The sequence below is a fragment of the Canis lupus genome, chromosome 28 (assembly GCF_003254725.2).
Source record: "Canis lupus dingo isolate Sandy chromosome 28, ASM325472v2, whole genome shotgun sequence".
NCBI lineage: Eukaryota > Metazoa > Chordata > Mammalia > Carnivora > Canidae > Canis > Canis lupus.
Genome location: NC_064270.1, coordinates 576,705 through 598,608, shown reverse-complemented (window position 1 = coordinate 598,608; position 21,904 = coordinate 576,705). Strand labels below are relative to the sequence as shown.

Genomic DNA, 21,904 nt, shown 5'->3' with positions numbered 1-21,904 from the left:
ACTGACTTCAATCACAGTGGCACTTCACCACTGATTTCTGAAGTGGTTTTTGTTCTCAGCCCTCATGTCCCTGGTATCACAATTTGTTTTACAGAAGCACATCCACAGCTTCAGTAATGAAAATGTCTCCATAGAAAGTTGATAGGGAACATCTCTGCACAGCTTAAGAAAATGAATCTTCCCTGTGTTCTTTCCAGCCTCTTGGAAACATTCCAGTTACTTGCAATGTCCAAGGACATGGATACCAAAGACAAATCTCACCTCAAACTGAAACATGGCTCACTGCGGAGCCCCTGTGTCCAATGCCTCTGCCTTTCAGTGGCTACCTCTGTTTTCTACCAGTCCTGGAAGATCCACCTGGTCTGGGGTCCCACTGTGTGGAGCTGGAGCCTGAGGGCAGAAGGGGTGCTCAGTGATGGACAAGTTGGAGGAAGGACCTGGGCATAGCACAGGATCATATGGACATCACAGTAGGAAGATAGATGACCTCCCCACCCCTCTTTCAGTTTTTCTGAGTATATCAAGGGGAAGCATCAGTTGTGTGCTAGCATATGTTTGGCCATCTCCAACATTTGGGATCTTCCCTTAAAAAATGGAGATGGGGGTGGAAAGGAGCAGGCCTCATGTCAGAGCTTCCAGTGACAATAGTGGCGTAATGTTCTTCTGTCTTCCGTGTATTATTCTAATGGTTAACTTCTGTTTGTGGAAAGTCTCCATTGAACAGTGATATCACCTTTTCCCTTTTAATATATCTAAGTTAAAATAAAAAAGCATTGGGGTGCCTAGGTAGCTCAGTTGATTAAGCGCCTGGCTCTTGATTTCAACTCAGGTCATGGTCTCAGGGTCAAGAGATCCAGCCTTATGTCAGGATCCATGCTCAGCGAGTAGACTGTGTCAGGATTCTCTCACTCCTTCTGCCCCTCCCCATGCTTGCTCTTCTCTCTCTCTCTCTCTCTCGTAAATAAATCTTTAAAAAAAAAATCAAAAAGCATTGCACAGCAATGTGAAGGTACTTAGCGCCCCTGAACTATACACTTAAAATGGTTAAAACAGTAAGTTATACATTTTTTACCACAATAAAAAATAAATAAATAGAAGTGTGGGACTGTTTAAGGAAAACTTTTCCATAAATTCTAGCACAGAGGAGAGGTGGGTAGGACACACATCATGAAGGTGGAGCTGAACTAAAGCTTAGGAAACCCTGATCTTGTCCAGCCTCCCTGCTTTCATAAGGAAGGAAAATGACTCCCAGGAAGGTCGAGTGGAACAAATAGAAACTTTGGAGTCAGGCAGATGTGAAATTGATTTGAATTAGGCCTCGCACTCTAGCGTTATGACTTGGGACAGGTCACTTACTTTGTTTTCCCTTTGGTTTTCTCACTGCTAAATGGAGACATCATTCCCTATGTCACAGAAATGTGCTAAGGATCAGATTGTAGCACATATACATATCTGATTGCAGATCCTAGCACATGGGTGGGTACCCTCCAGCTTCCTCAGCCCTGCCTTTGCCTTCCTCCCCACTTCCCCAGCCCTGCTGCCGCTCCCACTCCCCAGATTAGGTACCACACTTCTGGCTTGCCCACCACCATTTTCCTTCTGGCCTTTACTTCTGGTGTTGAAGACCAGCCTTGGCCTTTAAACAATGTCTTCACTTTCCTGGCTGACCTGTTAGTGTCACTCTGATGACTGGGAAAGTTGCCAGGGTCCCCACCCTTTTGGGGCCCTGTATGTGGCCCCTACTGCCATCCCCTCCTGGCCTAGCCCGTGACACCATCTCCTGAGAGAACTGTGTTAGTGCTGGGCAAGCCCAGTGGACAAAAGGAACACACTGAGGTGGCCCAGGCCATGTGTGGACCCCTGCCACAGGCTTCCCCACATGTTCCTCAAGGTGAGGCTGAGGTGGCCCTTGTCCATCAGCTGCAGCTCCATGAGGAAGCTCTGTCTCCTGGATTTCCTAAACCAGACACTCCTTTTCCTCACCTCCATCTTTTCCAGACTTCAGTGGCTTCTGGTGGAAACAGCTAACAAAATGGTGGCATCCACATCCCCAGTCATCAGCCTGGGCATGGGAGGAGCCTGGAGCCCAGTCCTAACTAAACCAGGGCATTCATGCCAGGGAGCCATTGGATCTCTAAAAGGAGCCACTGTCTCCCAATAGATGCCAGCATCAGGCCCAGGGCCCCTGTTTTGGCCTCTCTGGGCCTGGCTAACACTCCCAAGTCCTCTTGGAACAGGATTCCTTCCCACAATTGCTCCCCCCCCTCCACAAAGCCCAGTGGCAGCCCTGTTGCACAGGTTCCTAATCTCAAGGAAACTGTTGGTTAAATTGGATTCATTTAGCTTATACAGTATGATCTCAAACCTGCATGCCTGCTGGCAAAATAGCCCATACATTTCCACTTAATTGCATGAACTACATGTAATGGACTAAGTCTCAATATCTGGTTCCTGGAAAAATGTGCCCTGCTCACTGTTTACAGTGACAGAAGTGCCCAGGCAGTAAACACCCACCTGACAGACAGCCTGTCATCTGTCTAGAAGATGTAATTGTCACGAGGAAGGACATCCAGCTACCCTTGATGCTGCCCAGAGCACATCACACATGGCGAGGATGACTCTCGGCCCATATTCTTATTCTCTCTCCAACCGCTATCACTTCCCCTATCCCCTTCTCACTAGCGGGAGGGCCAGCAGAGTACATAAGAGCATAGAGATGGGGAAAATTCGAGATAGAGGCAAAGTAGGCATACAAGGCTGGACAGGAAGACTAGGCAAAGAAAGGAGCTTTAGAGCAGAACCTGGAAGCGTGCCCTTGTCCTAACTCCTTTTGCCAGTGCCTGCTTCTGATGATTTCTTCAGCAGACAGACCCTATGGTTGCACTAATAGAAGATTCCAGGTTTTTGCATCTTAGTGGTTTTAGCTGCTGCTGGAAATGTTTCCTGGGCCATAAAACCTGTTGCTGAATTCTTTGTTGAGCAGGCTGATGCATTGCCGTGGTTCAAGGACTCACTTTTAGTCTAATGATTCGACATTCAGATCCTTCTCTTGTGGGTCTCTTGACTTTGAATAGAAATGGAACAGCATAGAAGTGGAAAGTAGAACTTCCAAAACATAAGATGGAAAAAGTGTAACAAATGTGATCAGTTCAACAAATGCATGGAAAATGGGAGGGACAAAAACAAGAGGGAAAAGTGAATAGGAAAGATAAAATAAGCAAATAGGATGACAAGGAATACGTACAAACATTGCAGTCATCATAACAAATGTGATTAGGTCAGATTCACCTGAATCTTAAGAGACAGTGGAAGATTGGCTTTAAAAAGAACAAAAAACAGAAAGATTGAAAAACAAAACAATGGAGAAAAGATAAGTCAGCGAATGCAAGCAAAAGGCGAGCAGATTTAGCAACATCAAAATAAAGAATAATAGAATCCAAGGTAATAAAAAGGAACAAAGAGAAATATTTCATAATAATATAACTAACATACTGAGAAAATAGAGCAGCTGTGAACATCTATGCTCTTAGTGACATAGCTTTGAAGGATACATAAAGAAAAACAATACTCATTTTTCTCCATTTTTTTCAAAAAGTGAAATTATAGAGATGTAGTTGCTGACTATAATGCGAAAAAAGACTTATAAATTAGGAACAAAATGACAGTGAGTGAGGGTGTGTGTGCAAGACAGAGAAGTTCTATACACAAGGAAATAAAATATATACATCATGGGATGCCTGGGCGGCTCAGTACATTAAGCATCTAACTCTTGATTTTGGCTCGAGTCTTGATCTCAGGGTCAAGAGATCGAGCCCTGAGGCAGGCTCTATGCTCAGTGGGGATTTTGCTTGAGACTCTCTCTCCCTCTCTCTCTATCCCTCACCGCCCACCATTCACAAGTTCTCGTTTTCTCTCTCTCAAATAAATTTAAAATACACACACACTTCATAATACCTCCTAAATTAATAAAGAAATCAAAAACTAAAGGCAAACTTCTAGTTAAAGATGACAGATTTAAAAACCTTACAACTCCAGTAAACAGAACTGCTTTTGAAGGTGTGAACACACCTAGGTGGAAGGGACAGAAGACAGCTGCCACCACAGCATGCTGGATGCAAGAAAACAGATGGGCAAGACGTAGCTGACTCAGCTGATCCCAGAGAGCTCAATTCCAAGTGAGCACTAGGAGAGCACAAAAATCTGGTTTGCAAAGCAGCACCCCCTCACCTCCCACCAAAGATTCAGGAATTGGCAAGACCAATTATCTCTGGAAACAAGGGCAAAACAGGAGCGCAAAACAGAGCTGGTGGAAGGTCAGTTTAAAAAGCAACTGGGCCGCGGATATGAACAACCGCATGTGAAGCCTGACTGCTCTTCCTCCCTGTGGTGTAACACTGGGATTCCCCAGGAAGGCTGGGAGAGAGGCACTCCAGGCTGAGAACACCTGGCCCCCTGCTGGAGGGAGCCCTGCCCAGAACAGGAGAGTGAGACAGAAGGGGATGGGCTCCAGGTACTCAGGCCTCCCCATCTCCATCCCACTTGTGGCTCCAGCAGTCAGGAAGAGCCCTCAGGAAGGAAATGAAGAACTTTCACTGAAGAATCTAACAGACCAAGAAGAAAAAAAGCAAAATATACTGACAGCAGGGCTTCTCAAGTGAAGCAGCCCCAGCCCATCTCTGCTGGCCTGTCATGTAGACGCTGCCCCTCAAACAGCTTCCAGTCTACTCTTTACAGAACCCTTTCTAAATAGGGATAAATAGCTTTGGGTCACTACACCTTTAAGGAAAGAATCTCATGTGAAGGACACATGCAAACACAGGAAGAAAGAAAACAGAGGCACCAGAAACCATGCAGGAGAAAAAAAAAGTAAAAAAAAAAAAAAAAAAGATTTTATTTATTTAAAAGTGAAAGAGCATTGAGGTGGGCAGGGGATGCGAACCCTGGAGAAGGCGAAGGTATTGCTGCCTTACACCTTGCCTCATGGCACTGTTTGATTCATTCAGTTGTGTTGAGATATGACCTTAACTGAAAAAGTGGGTGAAATAAAACCCAAGTAATTTATTTGGGGAATTTTCAGAATACGAGCTGCAGGGAGGGCATGGAGAGTGAGGTATTCTTTTAAATTCTTACAGTGATACTATATTCATTTAAATCCGTATCTTAAAGTATTTTTAATTTAAACAAGAAAAGGAAAACTCAAGCCAAAAGTGAAAGGATGCAGCCCTAGAGAGTTCAGAGGGCTCCCTCTTCTAGAGAGGGCCGCCGAGTCCAGCTGGCCTCTGCAGAGCCATTTGTAAAGAGCTCCAACTGTGGCACTGGCAAAGGTCTTCATGGAGAAAGAGTTGGCGGCAAGAAGGATGCCATGGGACCTTTGCAGCTGGTGTCTCCAACTAGTCACGTTTGGCTTAGTGAACTTGCCCCTGACTTCCTGAGAACTTCTGGAGAGCCTGACTTCTCTTCCTCCTTCCTACTTTCCACCTGCAAATCTGTCCACAGAAAAGCAGGTGACTAATTGCCTCCCACTGCTACCATAGATCTTGCCAGAGAGAATTCCAGTAGATCTCTCTGCGCTCAGAAGGAACACGTGAGTGTGATGGAAAGGTACTGAGGTACCACACACAAGAAGCCCTGCTCACTGCCTCAGGGTAACTCAAGAGCTACTGGGCAGATGTCCTCCACAGGGTGTTAGGGGTCATCATGAGCTGTTTGGGGAGTGATGGTAACTTTACTGTTAGTGCTGCAGAAGAAAAACTAAACAATAAATGTTTTCTTGTTTAAAATGTCCTTGGGGACAACTCCAAATGTTTCTTTTGCAAAGAATTACTCCTTGGAGTCTTATACAAAGAAAAATCCTTCCTTTATTTTGGATCAAATATCAGAATCTGTGGGGTTTTTTTAGAGGAAGCTTTATATTTGTGAAGCTATTTGGGAAATATAACTCCCCATTATTAAACAGATCAACATGAAAATTCTAGTCACTTATTTTAATCAAATAGAAACATATTTCTTAAATTCAAATCGGTAACAGCAGCCAGCTTATTTTTAGACAATATTTAGTGAAAACCATTTCTTTTTCTGCATCAGGCATGCGAAGGAAAAATATAAGATTGAAGGAATAATCCAAAAATACATGTTTTAAAGCTTATCTTGCACCGTACAGCAGTTGTTTTGAAAGTGGGCCAGCAGAATAACGAGACCAGCAACACCTGTTGCCTATACCACCAGTCATTCTACGGCAATATTTGCTACCATTGTAGGGAAAGAAAACCAGGATACTAAGAGGCCTGATGACACCCTCCAGAATATACAAATCACAAGTAACAAGAGTCTGGCTGCCCCCGAATCCTTTTGCACCCAGAATGTCACACCTGCAAAATGGATCTTCACCTTCTACAAATGACTCCCGTGTTTCCCTGCATGTGGCCTGACTATTGATGTAAATACAATGAGCTTCTCGCAGGGTCTGCTAATTTCAGCCAGCATGGTTATTAGCTTACAGGACTTCAGTGTCTCCCACTTATAATCAATCCTTTGGCCTTCAATTGAAACCAGTTAATCTACAGTAACAGCTACAAGACTGATTGGTAAATTGCTAGTTTTGTCTATGACTCGCCAGAAAAATGAATCAGATGATATTGAGCCAGCTTGGAAATTATATTTTATTCATTGTTTAGACAGGAATAACTTACTTTTAATTATATATGGAGCATTCTAGCTCCTTAATACATTAACAGACTGCTGGGCAAAATGGGGGAGATTGGGGGCATCTGTGTAGGACTGCTGCCTTGCCCGGGCCCCTGAGGTGGAAGAGAGCATTTCTCGAATGAACTGCACCTTTGGAGAGGAGAGGAATGAAGTGTGACTTTCTCCACAAAACACAGCCTGTACCCTGTGGTGGCAGTCCCCTCGGCAGGGCAGACTGGCACTGGTCAGTGTGCAAGAATCTGTGTTTCTCAGACTAACCCATTCTCAAGTACCCAGCTCAGAGGCTGCTTTCAAAGGCACTGTGGACCCCAGAGCACAGCTCCAGTTGCAGGGCTCGAGAGCAGTAGCAGAGAACCAGACCATTTCCAGCCCAGGAAGGGCCGCTCCCGTTCAAGGTGAGTCCCTGGACCCAGCACCAGCACATGTCAATAGTGTGTATTCCCAGCCGAAACAAACCTCTGGAGGGGGGTGGGGTTGTGCTCCAAAGCATGGACCAGGCTGAGCCTGCAGGGTCAGTTTCTGGGACACCTGTTTGTCATGGGGACAGAAGGTTGGAAACAAGGCAAGGAAAAACCACATGGAAGAGTAGCTTATGGTCCAGGGCCCCATACCTGAGCTGTAGAGAGGCCCTATATCCCCACCACCACCACCCTGCTCCCAGCTGAAGGAACAGCAGAGGCTTTTCCAAACCCTCCAGCCAGGCTCCAAAGAGCTAAGGGTAGGGTGAGCCCCAAGGTAAGTCAGAAATCTACACCAACATCCACCCAAGTCCTGGATCGGAGAAAATACTGGAAAGAGGTGGGTGGCCAGCGAAGACCCCCACGCCTTAGGAAGCTGAGAGCACGTGCCACTGGTGGCTGGTTCCTGTGTGAATGCATCAGTCCTCTTCTGCAGATACCAAGTGTCCTGGGCTCCCAATGAATTCAACTTATCTCTTGTTTCTCCCTTAACCCCTCCACCTGGAAAACTAGGTATTTTAAGGCGGCAAAGAGGCCTACTGCTGGGTCCAGTGAGCCAAGGAGGAAGACGAATCATTTTCATGCTCTGTCCAGGGGAGTTCCTACAAGGCTGGGCATTTGCCAGGGACTGGTGTGGTAGCCATGACCCCTTACTCACGGTGACCTACAGCCTTGCTGGGTTCCTTCCAGCACTCCGGTCCCAAAAGTCAGACAGGAAGTCAGACATCAGACATGGCCATCACAGCTTGAGGTCAAAACCCAGAACTTTTCCAAGCCCCACTCAGTGCTTCTGACCACGAGAGTAAGGCAGCTCCCCCACACCTCCTAATACCGCATCACAAATAGACTGGCCTGACCTCTCATTGCCTTTCCCTCCCAACATCCAATCAGAGGAGCAAGAGAATAATCTTTATTAATTAAACAGCATTACTTGCATAAAAATGCAATGTTTAAATAGTACCATGATTCTAAAACTTTTTGTGTGTGTGGCCAAGTGAGCAGTTTGGGATAAAATTATCTAAAATTTAACATCTCCAAATACCTTCTAATTAGTTACAATCAACAATGTTCAATGGTCCTGAAATCCAGCACCTAAGCACAGTAAAAATTTAAATTTTGCTATGGACCAGTGGTAGCCTCATCTGTCTCTGAAGACCTCCAAGGTTTGCTAAGAGGGGCAGGAAAGAAAAGATTAAGGTCACTCCTGACCAGTCCTACTGGCCAGAGCTTTGTCACCACTAGAAGGTTCAGGAAAGCCCCGTATAAGCATTCTAGTCTGGTCACAAGCATTAATTCACCTGTAACCCTAAAAGTCTACTCAACACCCACAGGCACTGTGGGCCTGCCACAGTGACCCAACAAGGCCAGGACACTAACTCTCCTGAGCATTGGCTTTGTACACTTTCCAACATGGCATTGCATTTCATTCCCATAAACTTGGTCACAGGCATTAGGATGCCCACAGTGAAGATGAGGGCCCAGGGTCAGAGGTTGAGTTCGATGCTGCCTTACCTGTGTAGAATGAGGTGTTAGCTGAAGATCCGGGCACCTCAACCCCACCACCTGCTGTGAGACAGGGATCCAGTGAGATGGAGCCAAGTAAAGGGATGGCCCCAGAAATGACTCAGTGCAGGTCAGGGATATACATGATCTGGGCTGGAGTCTAGACCAGGAACCTGGAATGACACAGAGCTAACTAACTGTAGGAAAAACCAGGACCTCAGGAAGAGAACCTACCACCCTGCCAAGGACACCCCTTCAGGGATTAGGATTGGCTATGAGGCCAGAGGATTCCTAGGGTCTCTGCCCAGACCCCATGCTTAGAGCTACAAGTCTGCCCCAGGCCCCCGGCCCACCCTTGGTTCCTAGCAGGATCTACCTGCAAGGGCTCAGGCCTTGGGCTGGGCAGCCCCACAGGTAAGGGATTTAGGGATGGTGGCCAGTTGGGAAGGTGTAGGGAGCTGGTGCTCAGCCCTCAGGGACTACCTACTGAAAGGCTCTCTGGGGAGACTAGGGGTAGCTGGCAACCCAGAGGTAGAGCAGGATGTGGGGACACGTGGAGCACACCGCATGCATCTGCAGTGTACAGGAAGTAGCATCACTCTGGAATCTGCTGGGAGAAGCTTCAGGACCCAGTCCTTAGCAAAGACATCTGCTGAACAAGTGACTCATCTCAGCTCCTTAGGGAGGGAAAGTGCCCCAGCCAAGAAGCAATTTGTCTCCAACATTAGGTTGCCTCTCTTAATACCTGCATTTTAGACAGTAATAGCCATGGTTACAGGCTTGTGTGATAAGGAAAGGGAGGATGTTCCCTGCTTGGCACTGAACTTCATTGTGATCTGCGTTATTTAAAACTCGGAGTGGTTCAGTTCCTGGTTGGGTGTCAGAGGCCAAAGCTTTTTAAGATTGATCTGACGCCACAATCAGAATTACAGAAGATAAGGAACCTTGAATGATTGCTTTCTGAAATGTGTCTGCAATTTTTCAAGATGCTGCTGGTGGAAAATCTTATCACGTCCTTGCTAAGGAGCGTTCAGAAGGTGGTCTTCAGACAGTCTCCCTTCAGACAGAGTGAAAAATGAAGACTTTCCAGAGAGCCAGCCTCAGGCTGGAGAGAGAGCTCAGTCAGAGTGTGAAGTTCTCAGGACTATCATGAACCCCAAAACTCAGGTCAGTGGGAGGAGTGCAGGCATCCCAGCCCCTTCAGGAGGCCTCCACAGGGCTGTCCTCACAAACTGTGAAGGATGAACACTATCTTCACCATCCTGGGGCTCCAGAATCTACACCAGACCTTATTTGGGGGCATAAGCAATGGTATTATTGTGGGAAAGATTGTTCCCAGAACAAACAGGTATAGTGGCCAAAATAGGCTTTACGATAATAACTCTGACAATTACTCCTATTCATTCAGCCTTTATTGCTTACAAAGCACTAGCTCAGGGAGCAAAGGCCAGAGGTTAATATCCTCATTTTTCCAGGTAAGAAACCCAGGGCTTAGCCCAGGAGCTGCTTGATTCCCACCTAAGTGTCAATGTCACAATAATACAAACCCATAAAATTATTTTTTAATGTTTATATATGCCCCAAGTCCTGCAAAATGGTCATAAGTGGGGCTCTACTTCTTGGCTATGAAATAATTCACAAATCACAACAGAACTTACTCTGGACAGGCACTGGACTCAGTGCTGTCTAAATGTTAGCTCATGAAATCTTCACAACATAGCCCATGACAGAGGGGGGACACTGAGGCCCATCTATTTATTGTTCCGTGCTCACTAAGATGCTACACCAGGCTGCCATCCTGGGTGCCTGCCACAGCCTGGCCCCACTCCAGGCCCTCTGCTCACTCTGTCCCATTTGGTTCCCAGAGAACCCCATTGAACAGAGAGGGAAACTGAGGCTGGGTGAGGCAAATTTGTTCACATGCTTCCTTCCTGTTGATTCGCAGAGATATCAGGGTTGAAACCGATCTGCCTGAAAGCACACACCTGTGCAGTTTCCATGACTGTCCCACCGCACCCCAGACTTAAAATATAATCGCTGCTTACCTTTTACCATTCCCTCATTGATGGACAAGTTGTTTTCTGCTTTTTCTATTAGGAAAATAATGCTACAATGGTCATCATTATACCTATGTCCTGGTGTGTTTGTCGTCTTTGCTTGGAACAAATTCTCAAAATTCAACACTAGGTTAAATGGACATTTTTATTCCAACATTATTTTAGAAAATGCAAAATTGCTTTCAAAAAGGCTTTATCAAGTCATCATCCCATAAAAGGTGTATGAGAATGCCCAGTGATGGGGTTATCTTTTTGTGAGCTTATTTTCCACTCACCCTTATATCTTCTACAGTAAAGTATCTGTTCAAATCTTTTGCCTATTTTTAAATTGGGTTGTTTGCTCATTATTAAATTTTGAGAGTACTTTATATATTTTGAGTACAAGCCCTTTATTAGATGCATGATTTTCAAAAACTTATTCTCATGGTTTCTCTTATTTTCATTTATTTCATAATTCATATTTTCATTATCTTAGTAACTTCTAAGGAACAGGGTTTTTATTTAAATAAGTCACATTATCAATTAGTTGGTTTATGAAGTGTGCTTCTGATGTTGTATCTAAGAAGTCTTTACTTAATCCAAAGTCATAAAGGTCTTCTACCAGAAGTTTCAGTCTTAGATTTTACGTTCAGGTCTATGATTCATTTGAAGCTGTGTGACATGTGAGCCATGGGCAAAGTTCATTATTTTTGCACATGAATATGGACTTGTTCCATATCATTTCCTGAAGATACTATCCTTTCTCCACTGGATTGCATTTGTGCCTTTGTCAAAAATCAGTTATATATATATATATATATATATATATATATATATATATATATATATATATAAAACTTTTATACATATATATGTATGTACCTATATGTATAAATTTATTGTTTCATTAATCTACATGTCTGTCTTGATGCCAATATCAAAATGTTTTGGTTGCTGTGACTTTATAATAAGTCTTAAAATCTGAAAGTGTTAGATCTCCAACATTGTTGTTTCAAAATTGTCTGGCTATGGTAAGTCCTTTGTATTTCCACATGAATTTTAGAATCAGCTGGTTACTTTCCACCGTATACCCACTGGGATTTTGACTGGGATTGCATTAGATATAGAGGCCAATCTGGGGAGGATTGACATCTGAGCAATGACCCAGGAACACAGTGTAGCTCTCCGTTTATCTATACCCTCTTTCATTTCTCCCAGCAATGATTTACAGATTTCAGTGCACAGATCTTGAACATCTTTTGCTGTATTTATCCCTAAGTATTTCCTATTTCTGATGCAATTAAAAATAGTTTTGAGTTTCAATTTCCAGTTGTTCATTGCTAGTATCTAGAGATATGATTCAGTTTTGTGCAGTATACCCTGAAACCTTGCCAAACTCATTTATCACTTCTAGTAGCTTTTTCTGTAGGTTTCCACCAGATTTTCTACGTAGACAATTTTGTTGTCTGTAAAAGCACTTTTACTTCTTCCTTTCCAATTTGGACAGCTTTTCTTTTTCTTTCATTATTGTAGCAGCAAGGATTCCAGTACAGTACTTCATAGAAGTAGTAAGAATTTCATCATTGTCTTGATCCTGGTCTTAGGGGAAGAACTTTTTGTATGGCATTAGCTTTTAGTTTTTCATAGATACCTTTTATCAGGTTGTGGAGGTTGGTTTTTATCCCTGATTTGTTGAGATTTTTAAGCAGGAATGGATAATGAGTTTTTTCAATTGCTTTTTCTGTATCTATTGAGATGATCCTATCTTTATTAATATGGTGAATTGCACTGATGGGTTTTGGAATGTTAAACCAACCTTGCATACTTGAGACAAACCCCAGCTGCTCATTATATATTTTTAAATGTTGTTAAATGTGATTTGACAAATCTTGCTGAGAATTTTTACATCTGTGTTCCCAAGGGATATTAATTTGTAGTGTCTTTTCCTTGTGATGCCCTTGGCTGGTTGTATATGAAGATAAAGCTGGCCTCATAAAATGCATTGGAAAGTAGGCCCTCTTTCTCAATTTTCAAGGAAAGTTTGAGGAGTATTGGTATTATTACTTCTTTAAATATTTGATAAAATTCACTAATGAAGCCATCTGAGCCTGGAGTTTTCTCTGTTGGAAGATTTTTAGCTACAGATTCCATTTCTGTACAAGCTAGGGGCTATTGAGCTATTTCTTCCTGCGTGAGCTTCAGTACTTTCTTTTTGATCCATTTCACCTAAGCTGTCAAATTGCTAGCATAATGTTGTTCTTAACATTACCTTACCCTTTCAATATCTGTAGACTCTAGTGATATCACCTCTCTCATTCCTGATATTGGTAATCTCTTTTTTTTCCTGATAAGTCTAAAGGCTTATCAATTGTATTGATCTCCTCAAAAAAAAAAAAAAAAAAAACAGCTTTTGGTTTCATTGATGTTCTCTATTGTTTTTCTATTTTCCATTTTATTTAGAGCCACTCTGATCTTTTAAGTTTTTTTTTCTTTTACTTTGGGTTTAACTTGCTTCTCTTTATGTACTTTCTTAAGGTGGAGGCCTAAGAGGTCTTCTTTTTTGAATATCAGTATTGAGTGCTACAATTTATCCCTTACATAATTCTTTTGCTCCATGCCCAGTGTGGAGCCCAACCCGGGGCTTGAACTCATGACCTTGAGATCAAGACCCTGAGATGAAGAGTCAGAGGTTCAACCAACTGAGCCACCCAGGCACTCCCTTGAAGTACTTCTTTAAAGGCACTTCACAGATTTTTGTATGTCATGTTTTCATTTTTATCTAGTACAAAGTACTCTTTATTTCTTTTATTTCTTTTTTGACCTGTGGATTATTTAGAAGTATGTTAATGGGATTTCCAAATATTTGGGGGATTTTCCAGAAATCTTTCTGTTACTGATTTCTAACTTCATTCCATTGTAGTCAGAGAACATGTGTTGTATTTAAATGCTTTTCCCTTTATTGAGACCTGTTTATGGTTTCCTGTGCATTTGAAAAGAAGGTATATTCTGCTTTTGAGGGGATAGCAATTTGGTCAAATGAGTTGATGGTGTTCTTTTGGGCTTTCTATACCCTTATGGATTTCTTCTCTTCATGTTCTATCAAAGTATAAAATCAGTCATGGTGGGCAGCTATTTCTACCACAGAGGTTGGCAAACACTACAAATTTGATAGCCTTATTTTTCCCAGCCTGTGGCTAAACATTTGCCAGCACACCACCAGACCCGGTACTCTGTGTTTTGACAAGCTCTGAAGTGATTCTGATGTGCTTAAAGTTGAGACCTGCCCTAAACGTCCCCCGCTGGGTGCTTCCTATTGACTCCTTAGGCATCTTACTACTGTCACAAGAGGAAGAGGAAAGCACCCTACCCTCTCCCCGCTCCCACTCCTACCCAGTGCCTGAGCACAGTGTAGGATCAAAGCTGTGCTCTTGCTGTGTGGAGGCAGGAGGGAATCTGGGTCCCCCAAAGTCAGTTCTGAAATCCCCTTGCTGTGGTGGGAGTCACACTGGGATTCGCCGAGGGAGAGGAGAGCAGTGGGTCGCTAAGTCACAGGCTGGCTCTCCACAACAGCTTCTTGGTGTCCTCCAGCAGCTGCCATCACAAATGACAGGCAAAGTGCTCTGGTATCAGACATGGCCCTGTACCCCTCCCTGGCTTGCCCTTGCCGCAGTGGGACAAGATGCTGCTTGCTCTCCTCTCCAACCTCCATCTGCTCGTCCAGGAAGATGAGAATAGTGGTACCTACTGCATGGGGCCTCCAGAAGTTAAACAAAGAGGAAGACAGGAAGATAGAACAAGCTCCATAAACAGTACCTATCACTGCTCTTCTATGTAGCTACAGTAAAAAGTAACGTCCCTGTCAACAATGTTACTCCCATTTTATGGATGACACATTTTGAGGCACAGAGGAATAGATCAAAGTGCCCAGAATGACACAGTTACTGAGACAGCAAACCCCAGAGACCATCCCATTAGCCAGTGATGGATTGTGTCCACAGCCTCTCTAATGAGCACATTTCCCCATTCTGGAGCTGCACTCCTAATTTATCCAGTAGCTCCAGATTCCCTAGCAAGTAACTGAGTTATCAGTTACAACAATTACTAGCTGGTTCTCTGGTTTATTGCTGTAATTACTCTAAGGCAAGTCTGTGTGGGCAAAGAAGTTGTCCTGTCTTTACATTGCTTATGTGAGAAAAGGTCTGTCCATGTGTCCCTGCAGCACAAGACCCCAGTGGCCTCGTAAAGGCTCTATTCACCCTGTTAAACTCGGGAATTGCCTGGAAAAGGTAGCATGGGAAGATGAGGGCTCGGTGAGCACACACAGGAGCTGGGAGCTGGAGGTGACATGATCATGCCCCTCACCTGGGCAAATGCAGATACCAGGATGCCTTCACTATAAGCCAGGAACTGCTGTAAGGACTTCCCAGACACTCATTCAATGCTCACAACAGCCCCATAATAATACCCTAATAATAGGTAGTATTATTATTCCTATTTCCTGAAAAAGCATAATTGTGAGGTTGCACAGAGAGGTTAAGCAATTTGTCTGAGGTCACACAGTAAGTGAGCCAGGATTTGAACTCCGACAGTTAGGCTGTAGGAATGGAGTCTAAAATAGGTTTCTCGGGGAAAGAGCCAAAAAATGCATAGTCAGAGCCACATGCGGTCTTAAATGAGCAAATCTGAATATGAACAGAATGAAGAAAAGCCACAGTAGAGATTAGTCCCTAACAGAGAAAGGGAGGCCCTGCCTAGCCCTGTGGATGGGAAAAGGACTGGGGTCAAGGCCATGGTGACAGCATCCCATCTAGAGCAGGACCTCCTGCACAGGAATCTGGTGTCTCAGGGCCCCGGAGAAGTGAGAGTTACCATCCAGATGTGGAAGCTGAGCACAGTGTAGGATCAGAGAAGAAGAGTTCAGAGAAGTTGAGTGGTCTGCCTGAGGTCACACAGCCCAGACGTGTAGGACCGAGACTCAAGCCCGGCATCCCTGTTCTTACTTACACCCCATGCTCTTTGCCTGCGTCATTTAGCCTGACTACCAGATTCCAGCACTGGAGGGTAGTGGAATGTACACACAAAGGTGCCCCAGGCACGAGGCATGGTCTGTGCTGGTACCTCCTGTGTGGTAGTTGACTCTGGCTTACGGAATGAACGCCCCCCCTCCAGGGGGCAGAACTGGACTCAAGCATCTGTTGATCCTTTCTCCCACTCCACTTCTGGGACAGTCGCACACCAGAAGCCAGCCTCAGGTGCCAACTCTCCTCTCCCTGACGCTCTACAGCCCCCATCAGGCTGCAGATAGGTGCGCTTGCAAGGGGAGTGAGGGGGTGTTGATGACAGGGCCTCCCTCCCTGCTCCAGATTTGCATTTCCCTGCCTTAACCAGGGAGTAACACATCCAGGCAGTCCGGGTCCTGCCTTGGGCTGGGCTCCCGCAACTGTGGCTGTAAACCACAGGGCCCACTCCACTCCACTGGGGATCCCACGCGGGCCCCTCCCAGTACCCCACCTGCATAGCCAGGGCCTGGAGGGCCGCACCCCTGACCCGCGGCCCCACTCTCTCTTTCCAGGAGCTGTTCCCAGTCATCTCATTCCTCCTGTGTTTGTGCCTGTCTCTTTGTTCTAGGGATTTATTTCTCTACAAGGGACCCGAGTGACTGAACTTCTTCCTGGCCCCGAGGACGCAGGGAAGCACCTCTTTGAGATCAGCCCAGGTAGGCCTGAGCATCTTTTGGCTCTATGCTGGCACTGGCCCTGGTGGTGCCAATGGGGGTGTCACACACCTCTGGCCCGGAAGGGCAGACCTCCTGTTGGATGCTCCTCCCTACAGGAACACCAGTGTGTCTCCAAGTATTGCTCAGAAATTTGGGCCAAGTCTAGAGAATATTACAAGTTTGAGGGAGTATTAGAAAATCCAATCAGCTGTCTGAGTAATTAGCTTTTGGGTGAGAGGAAAATGTGGATTTTAAAATTCATGATAAACACCAGGGAAACTAGCCAATGGGGACATCTTAGGGCAAAGGTCCAAACACAGCATCTGGATCATATGCAATAAGTCCACTAGTGCAGATACAGAGCATTAAAGTAACCTTTACGGTGAATCTCAAAACAGAGAATTGTGATGTAACAGGAGGAAGGGAAATATTTTAACCCAACGAACTGCTGTCATATTAGCAGTTACAAAACCATCTTTTAAAATTCCCAGTTTTAAAATGTGGTTGTTACTGGACCAAATAGATGTGTCTTGAAGATAAGCCAGTGTGCTTATAGAAGGGAGGGTTCCTCCATCAGGTGATGTTTTTGTACCTTGGCCTTCCCCAAAAGCAGAGCCTGAGACAAGGCTTTGAGCAGTTTATTCAGAGGTGATTCCCAAAAAGTAGGGGGAAGGGAACAGGGAGGGAGGAAAGCCATGCAAGGGGGTACTAGTGAAAGAACTCCTGCAGGGTGAGCCACGGGTTCCATTCCAGCTGGGCCTGTCAAGACTTTGGGGAGCAGGCTGCAGAAGTGTGTGGCCCATGGAGCAAGGAGGCTGGGGATCACCCACCTGCTTCCACCTACCCACTACTAATTCTACCAGCTGCTTCCTGGGGAGCTAACTCTGGCATCTCTGGCCTGCCCATGGCATGGGCAACCTCCCTACAGACACAGCAGGCTTCAGTCAGGATGACATGGATGGGAACAGCCAGTGCTGAGGCTCTGGACAGAGCAGGGCCCATGGGCAACTAGTCATCACGTGCCACCAATGTGCCATCCAAATTTAGATTTCCTTCTGGGAAGTGGTGGCTGTGAACAGAGTGTGCCAGCATCTCACTCAGCTCCGTGAGCCAATTGGTTTACAGTCTCCGAGCAGCACAGCCACCCCAACCAGTCTGACGAGGTGACCTGACTATCAGCTGCACACCAAGAGATGAATCAGCCCCAGCTCAGGCCAGCCAGCAGTGGCCCATTGGGAGCAGCAGTGAGTGCAGCCAAGCCTGGGGCAGGGGCACATTCACTTTTGCTTTGTCCATACTGGGAGTTCCAGAAGACACAGGCAGAGGGTGACAGGCAGGAAACTACCCCCTCCTTGCAATTTCATGTCCTGTATGCAAAATGCAAATACCCTGGTTTCATTTGGGTTTTCCTACGTGGGTATTTAATCTACTGCAAGAGCCTTGATACTAAAACTGGATGGTGGAAGGGGACAACATAGGGGTCCTGGGGTGTGGAGTGGGAAAGAGAGGCTGGATTGACTATGCAACAGGACGAAGGCTTCTGCATGGAAGATAGGGCAGAAATGAAGAAGGCAGCGAGGGATCCCTGGGTGGCGCAGCGGTTTAGCACCTGCCTTTGGCCCAGGGCGCGATCCTGGAGACCCGGGATCAAATCCCACATCGGGCTCCCGGTGCATGCAGCCTGCTTCTCCCTCTACCTATGTTTCTGCCTCTCTCTCTCTCTGTGTGTGTGTGTGTGTGTGTGTGTGTGTGTGTGTGTGACTATCATAAATAAATTAAAAAAAAAAAAAAAAAGAAGGCAGCGAGGTGGCCAGGGCCCGGCCATCAGCAGGAGGGGGAGCAGCTGGGAAAGGGAGGCTGGGGGTGGGGCCAGGAGCCCTGGGCTTTTGGGAATCAGGGAGGAGTAAGGCCAGGCTGGAAATGAACGGAAGAGGTCAGCACACTGTAGCCATGAATCCCACAAGGCGCCAAGTGAGTGCCCCAAGGACCAGATGGGAAAAATCACCAGTGTGCATGCTCTGGATCTGGGTCAGAACTATTTACAGGATTTATTTGACCGGTGGGGGAGGGGAAGAAGACCCATTTGCCATGTAAGGCAACATTCACAGGTCCTGGGGATTAAGATGTGGAGGTCTCTGTGGGGCCGTCATTCTGCCTACCACAATGTGTGAAACATCCCTCTAAGGGAGGAGTACTTTTATGACTATTTTATTTAAAAGTCCCTGGGGGTTAAAAAGGATGAGCAGCTCACCCAGGGACACACAGCTAGAAGGTCATAGAGAAGCATCTGGGCAAAGAGCTGCTCTGCAGGACCTAGCAGCTGTCCCACCTGGGCACAGGATGGCTCAGAATGCAGTCATGGGCTGGAAAGCTCCCCGCAGCCCTCTATCCTGGGCCAGCAGGGCTCTAAGCACCGGATTCATGCCCACCCCCAGAGACACCCGCCTGCCTTTGCACATGCAGCCCTCCTGAAGGCCTGGGGTGGGGGGTGTTAGGTGGGGGCAGGGAACGAGGGCAGCCGTGGGGCGACTCAGAGAAAGCAAGTCCGTGGTGAGCAGAGGGGATCAGTCCGACTTTGTGGAGCACTGAGCAGGAAGGGCTCAGGCGTCTCTCTGAGCAGATCATTGTGGCTGCAAAAGGCCAGAGGGGGTGCTTGACAGCTCTTGGAAATGTAGCAGATTCCAAGATGGCAATATGTAAGATCAACTACATGAATTTTAAGTTCTAGTTCTATTTTTGTTCTTCAACGGTATAAAAAAATCACAAGTTTGATCAGGATAGAATTAAAAGAGGAAATGCAGAGCAGCCCCGGTGGCGCAGCGGTTTGGCGCCGCCTGCAGCCCAGGGCGTGACCCTGGAGGTCTGGGATCGAGTCCCGCGTCGGGCTCCCTGCAGGGAGCCTGCTTCTCCCTCTGCCTGTGTCTCTGCTTCTCTCTGTGTGTCTTTCATGAGTGAATAAATAAAATCTTAAAAAAAAAAAAAAGGAGGAAATACAAGAGGAAAAAATTCTACTGTGCGCGCCCTCTAGCGGATGGATCTGCCAACTGCATGACGGGCTCTTCTGCGCCGGCTCCATCCAACCGTTTCAATCAGGCCTAAACTGACTGTTGCTGGGCTCCCAAAGTCACTAAGTGGGGCCCGAGCTTGCGCCACCTCTAAACCAGAATCCCGCTCTCCACTAGCGCTTTTGGCTCTTGGGTCCAGGCCTCAGAAAGGGGCTGGGATTCAAGGACCCTGGGTCTCCTTCCCACCTGGCCTCTTCTGCTCAATTAGTTACCTGGTATGATCTGGTGATTTGGATTAAGATATATCTATAGATAGATAGAGATAGATATTTGGTGTTCACCCTGGTTCTAGGCACAGAGCTCCTAAAACCCTCAGTATTTCCCAAGTGAAGAGAGTCGTAAAGATGTCTTTTGTTCTGTTAACGAAATGACTTGAGGAAAGCCCCTAAGTTATCTAAGGATGGAGACTGGTTGTCAGAGAAAAAAACCAGGTGTTTAGAAGATTGGAGCTTTCAGGTCCACCTCCAGGTGGGGCGAGGGGCTGAATATTGAGTTCAATCACCAATGGCCAGTGACTTTTTTTTTTAAGATTTTATTTATTTATTTATGAGAGACACAAAGAGAGAGGCAGAGACACAGGCAGAGGGAGGGGGCAGGCTTTCTGTAGAGGGACTCGATCCTGGGACCCCAGGATCATGACCTGAGCCAAAGGCAGATGCTCAACCGCTGAGCCACCCAGGTGTCCCCCAATGGCCCATGATTCAATACCTATGTAATGAAGCCTCCATAAAAAATAAAAAATAAAATAAAAAGGGAGAGGGTTTAGAGACCTTCCAAGCTGGTGAACACATGGAGATTTGGGGAGGACAGAGCACCCAAAGAGGGCAAGGAAGCCCTTCTCACATGTCTTACCCTATGCAGCTCTTCCATCTGGCTGTTTCTGAGTTATATCTTTGTATAACCAACCAGTGATCTAGAAACTAAAATATTTCCTTGAGTTCTGTAAGCTGCTCTCGAAAATTAATCCAGCCCAAGAAGGGGGTTGTTGGAATCTCAGATCTACAGCCCACTGCTCAGAAGCACAGATGATAACATGGCTTTGCAATTGGTGTCTGAAGGGAAGTAGGCAATCTTGTAGGATTGAACCCTTAACCTGTGGGATCTGACATTTCCTCCAGGTAGATAGTGTGAAAATAGACTAAGTTATAGGATACCCCAGCTGGTGTCGGAGAATGGCTTGATGATGTGGGGAAAAACCTACACATACTATATATAACTGGTTTACCTGGCAAATCTCACTGCCTCCCAGCCCTTTGGAAACTGTTTTCCCCTTGCAGGCTTGATCCTACTGGGCTATCAGTCCTGGCAAAGCGGGCATCCACCCCCAGGTCATGCATAGGCCTGCCCCTAGGTACACAGGGCGAGCAAAGAAGGGAGAAGCCTCTTTGGCACTGTGGACAGAGAGAGTCACTAAATCCACAAGATGCTTGTGTCTGATGGAAGAAATTAGGTAATCAATAAAGCAAGTGCAAGTTGTCTCAAATATTCTTCTTCTGGTATTAACACAGTGTTACCAAAGGGAGGCAGGTCGGCTGCCTACAGGGATTCAAGATGGGAGCTCTAAGTCTTTCCAGTGAGCAACCACCAGACTATCATGTCTCCTCCATCACTGGGTATGCCTTTCAAGAGTCCTGATTGCAGGTGAAGCCAGCTCAGGCTAATTCAGGCAAAGGGAGAATTGGCCAGAGGTTGTGAGACCACACAGAATCATCAGGAAGCTGGGGAGCTGCCCATAGAAGGGGCAGGCAGCAGGGATGCTCAGTGACAAGAATGAGAGCAGGTCAGTACTAGGTGCTAGAAGGTTGAACACCAGCAGACTCTTCAGTCCTGGTGTCCTTTGCTCAAGTCCAGAGTCCTGGTATTTGTGTTTTGGCCACAAGCCTGTGTCTGGTGACACTGGGGTGGTAAGGAAAGGCCTGCCCACTCCAGCAGCTGGACAGACTCTCCCACCAAGGCTTCCCACCATGGGAGCAAGGAGCCCCCAGAGGGACCCTTGTTACTTCAGGAAGGGAGAGGAGATGATGGTCTCCACAAACGTGCACTGCACCAGACACAATCTCTGATTCTGTTTTTTCTTTTTTTTTTTTTTAAGATTTATTTATTTTTATTTGTGATAGAGAGAGAGAAAGAGGCAGAGACACAGGAGGAGGGAGAAGCAGGCTCCATGCCGGGAGCCTGACGTGGGACTCGATCCCGGGACTCCAGGATCGTGCCCTGGGCCAAAGGCAGGCGCCAAACCACTGAGCCACCCAGGGATCCCCTGATTCTGTTTTTTCAGGGGCCAAGTATCACATCATTGGCATTGGCCTCTCTGCAGAACCACACCAGGGCCCCAGGATGGGGACCCTTCCCAGGTACATTTCCTCCTGGGAGTGCGAGGACCTCAGCTGGTGGGGCTGAGAATAAGCCCTTGTAAGGACA

At 46.2% G+C, this 21,904-nt stretch overlaps 1 protein-coding gene across 3 annotated transcripts in view; it reads left to right on the top strand.

Annotated features, from left to right (window-relative positions):
* The window catches only part of ARHGAP22 (Rho GTPase activating protein 22), a 135,605-nt gene that overhangs the window by 29,873 nt on the left and 83,828 nt on the right, over nucleotides 1-21,904 (top strand). For all 3 annotated transcript variants that reach the window (XM_025466313.3, XM_025466315.3, XM_025466314.3), the window contains exon 3: nucleotides 16,331-16,418. In XM_025466313.3, the coding sequence (XP_025322098.3) occupies nucleotides 16,331-16,418 (88 nt within the window). The remainder of the gene's footprint in view (nucleotides 1-16,330; nucleotides 16,419-21,904) is intronic.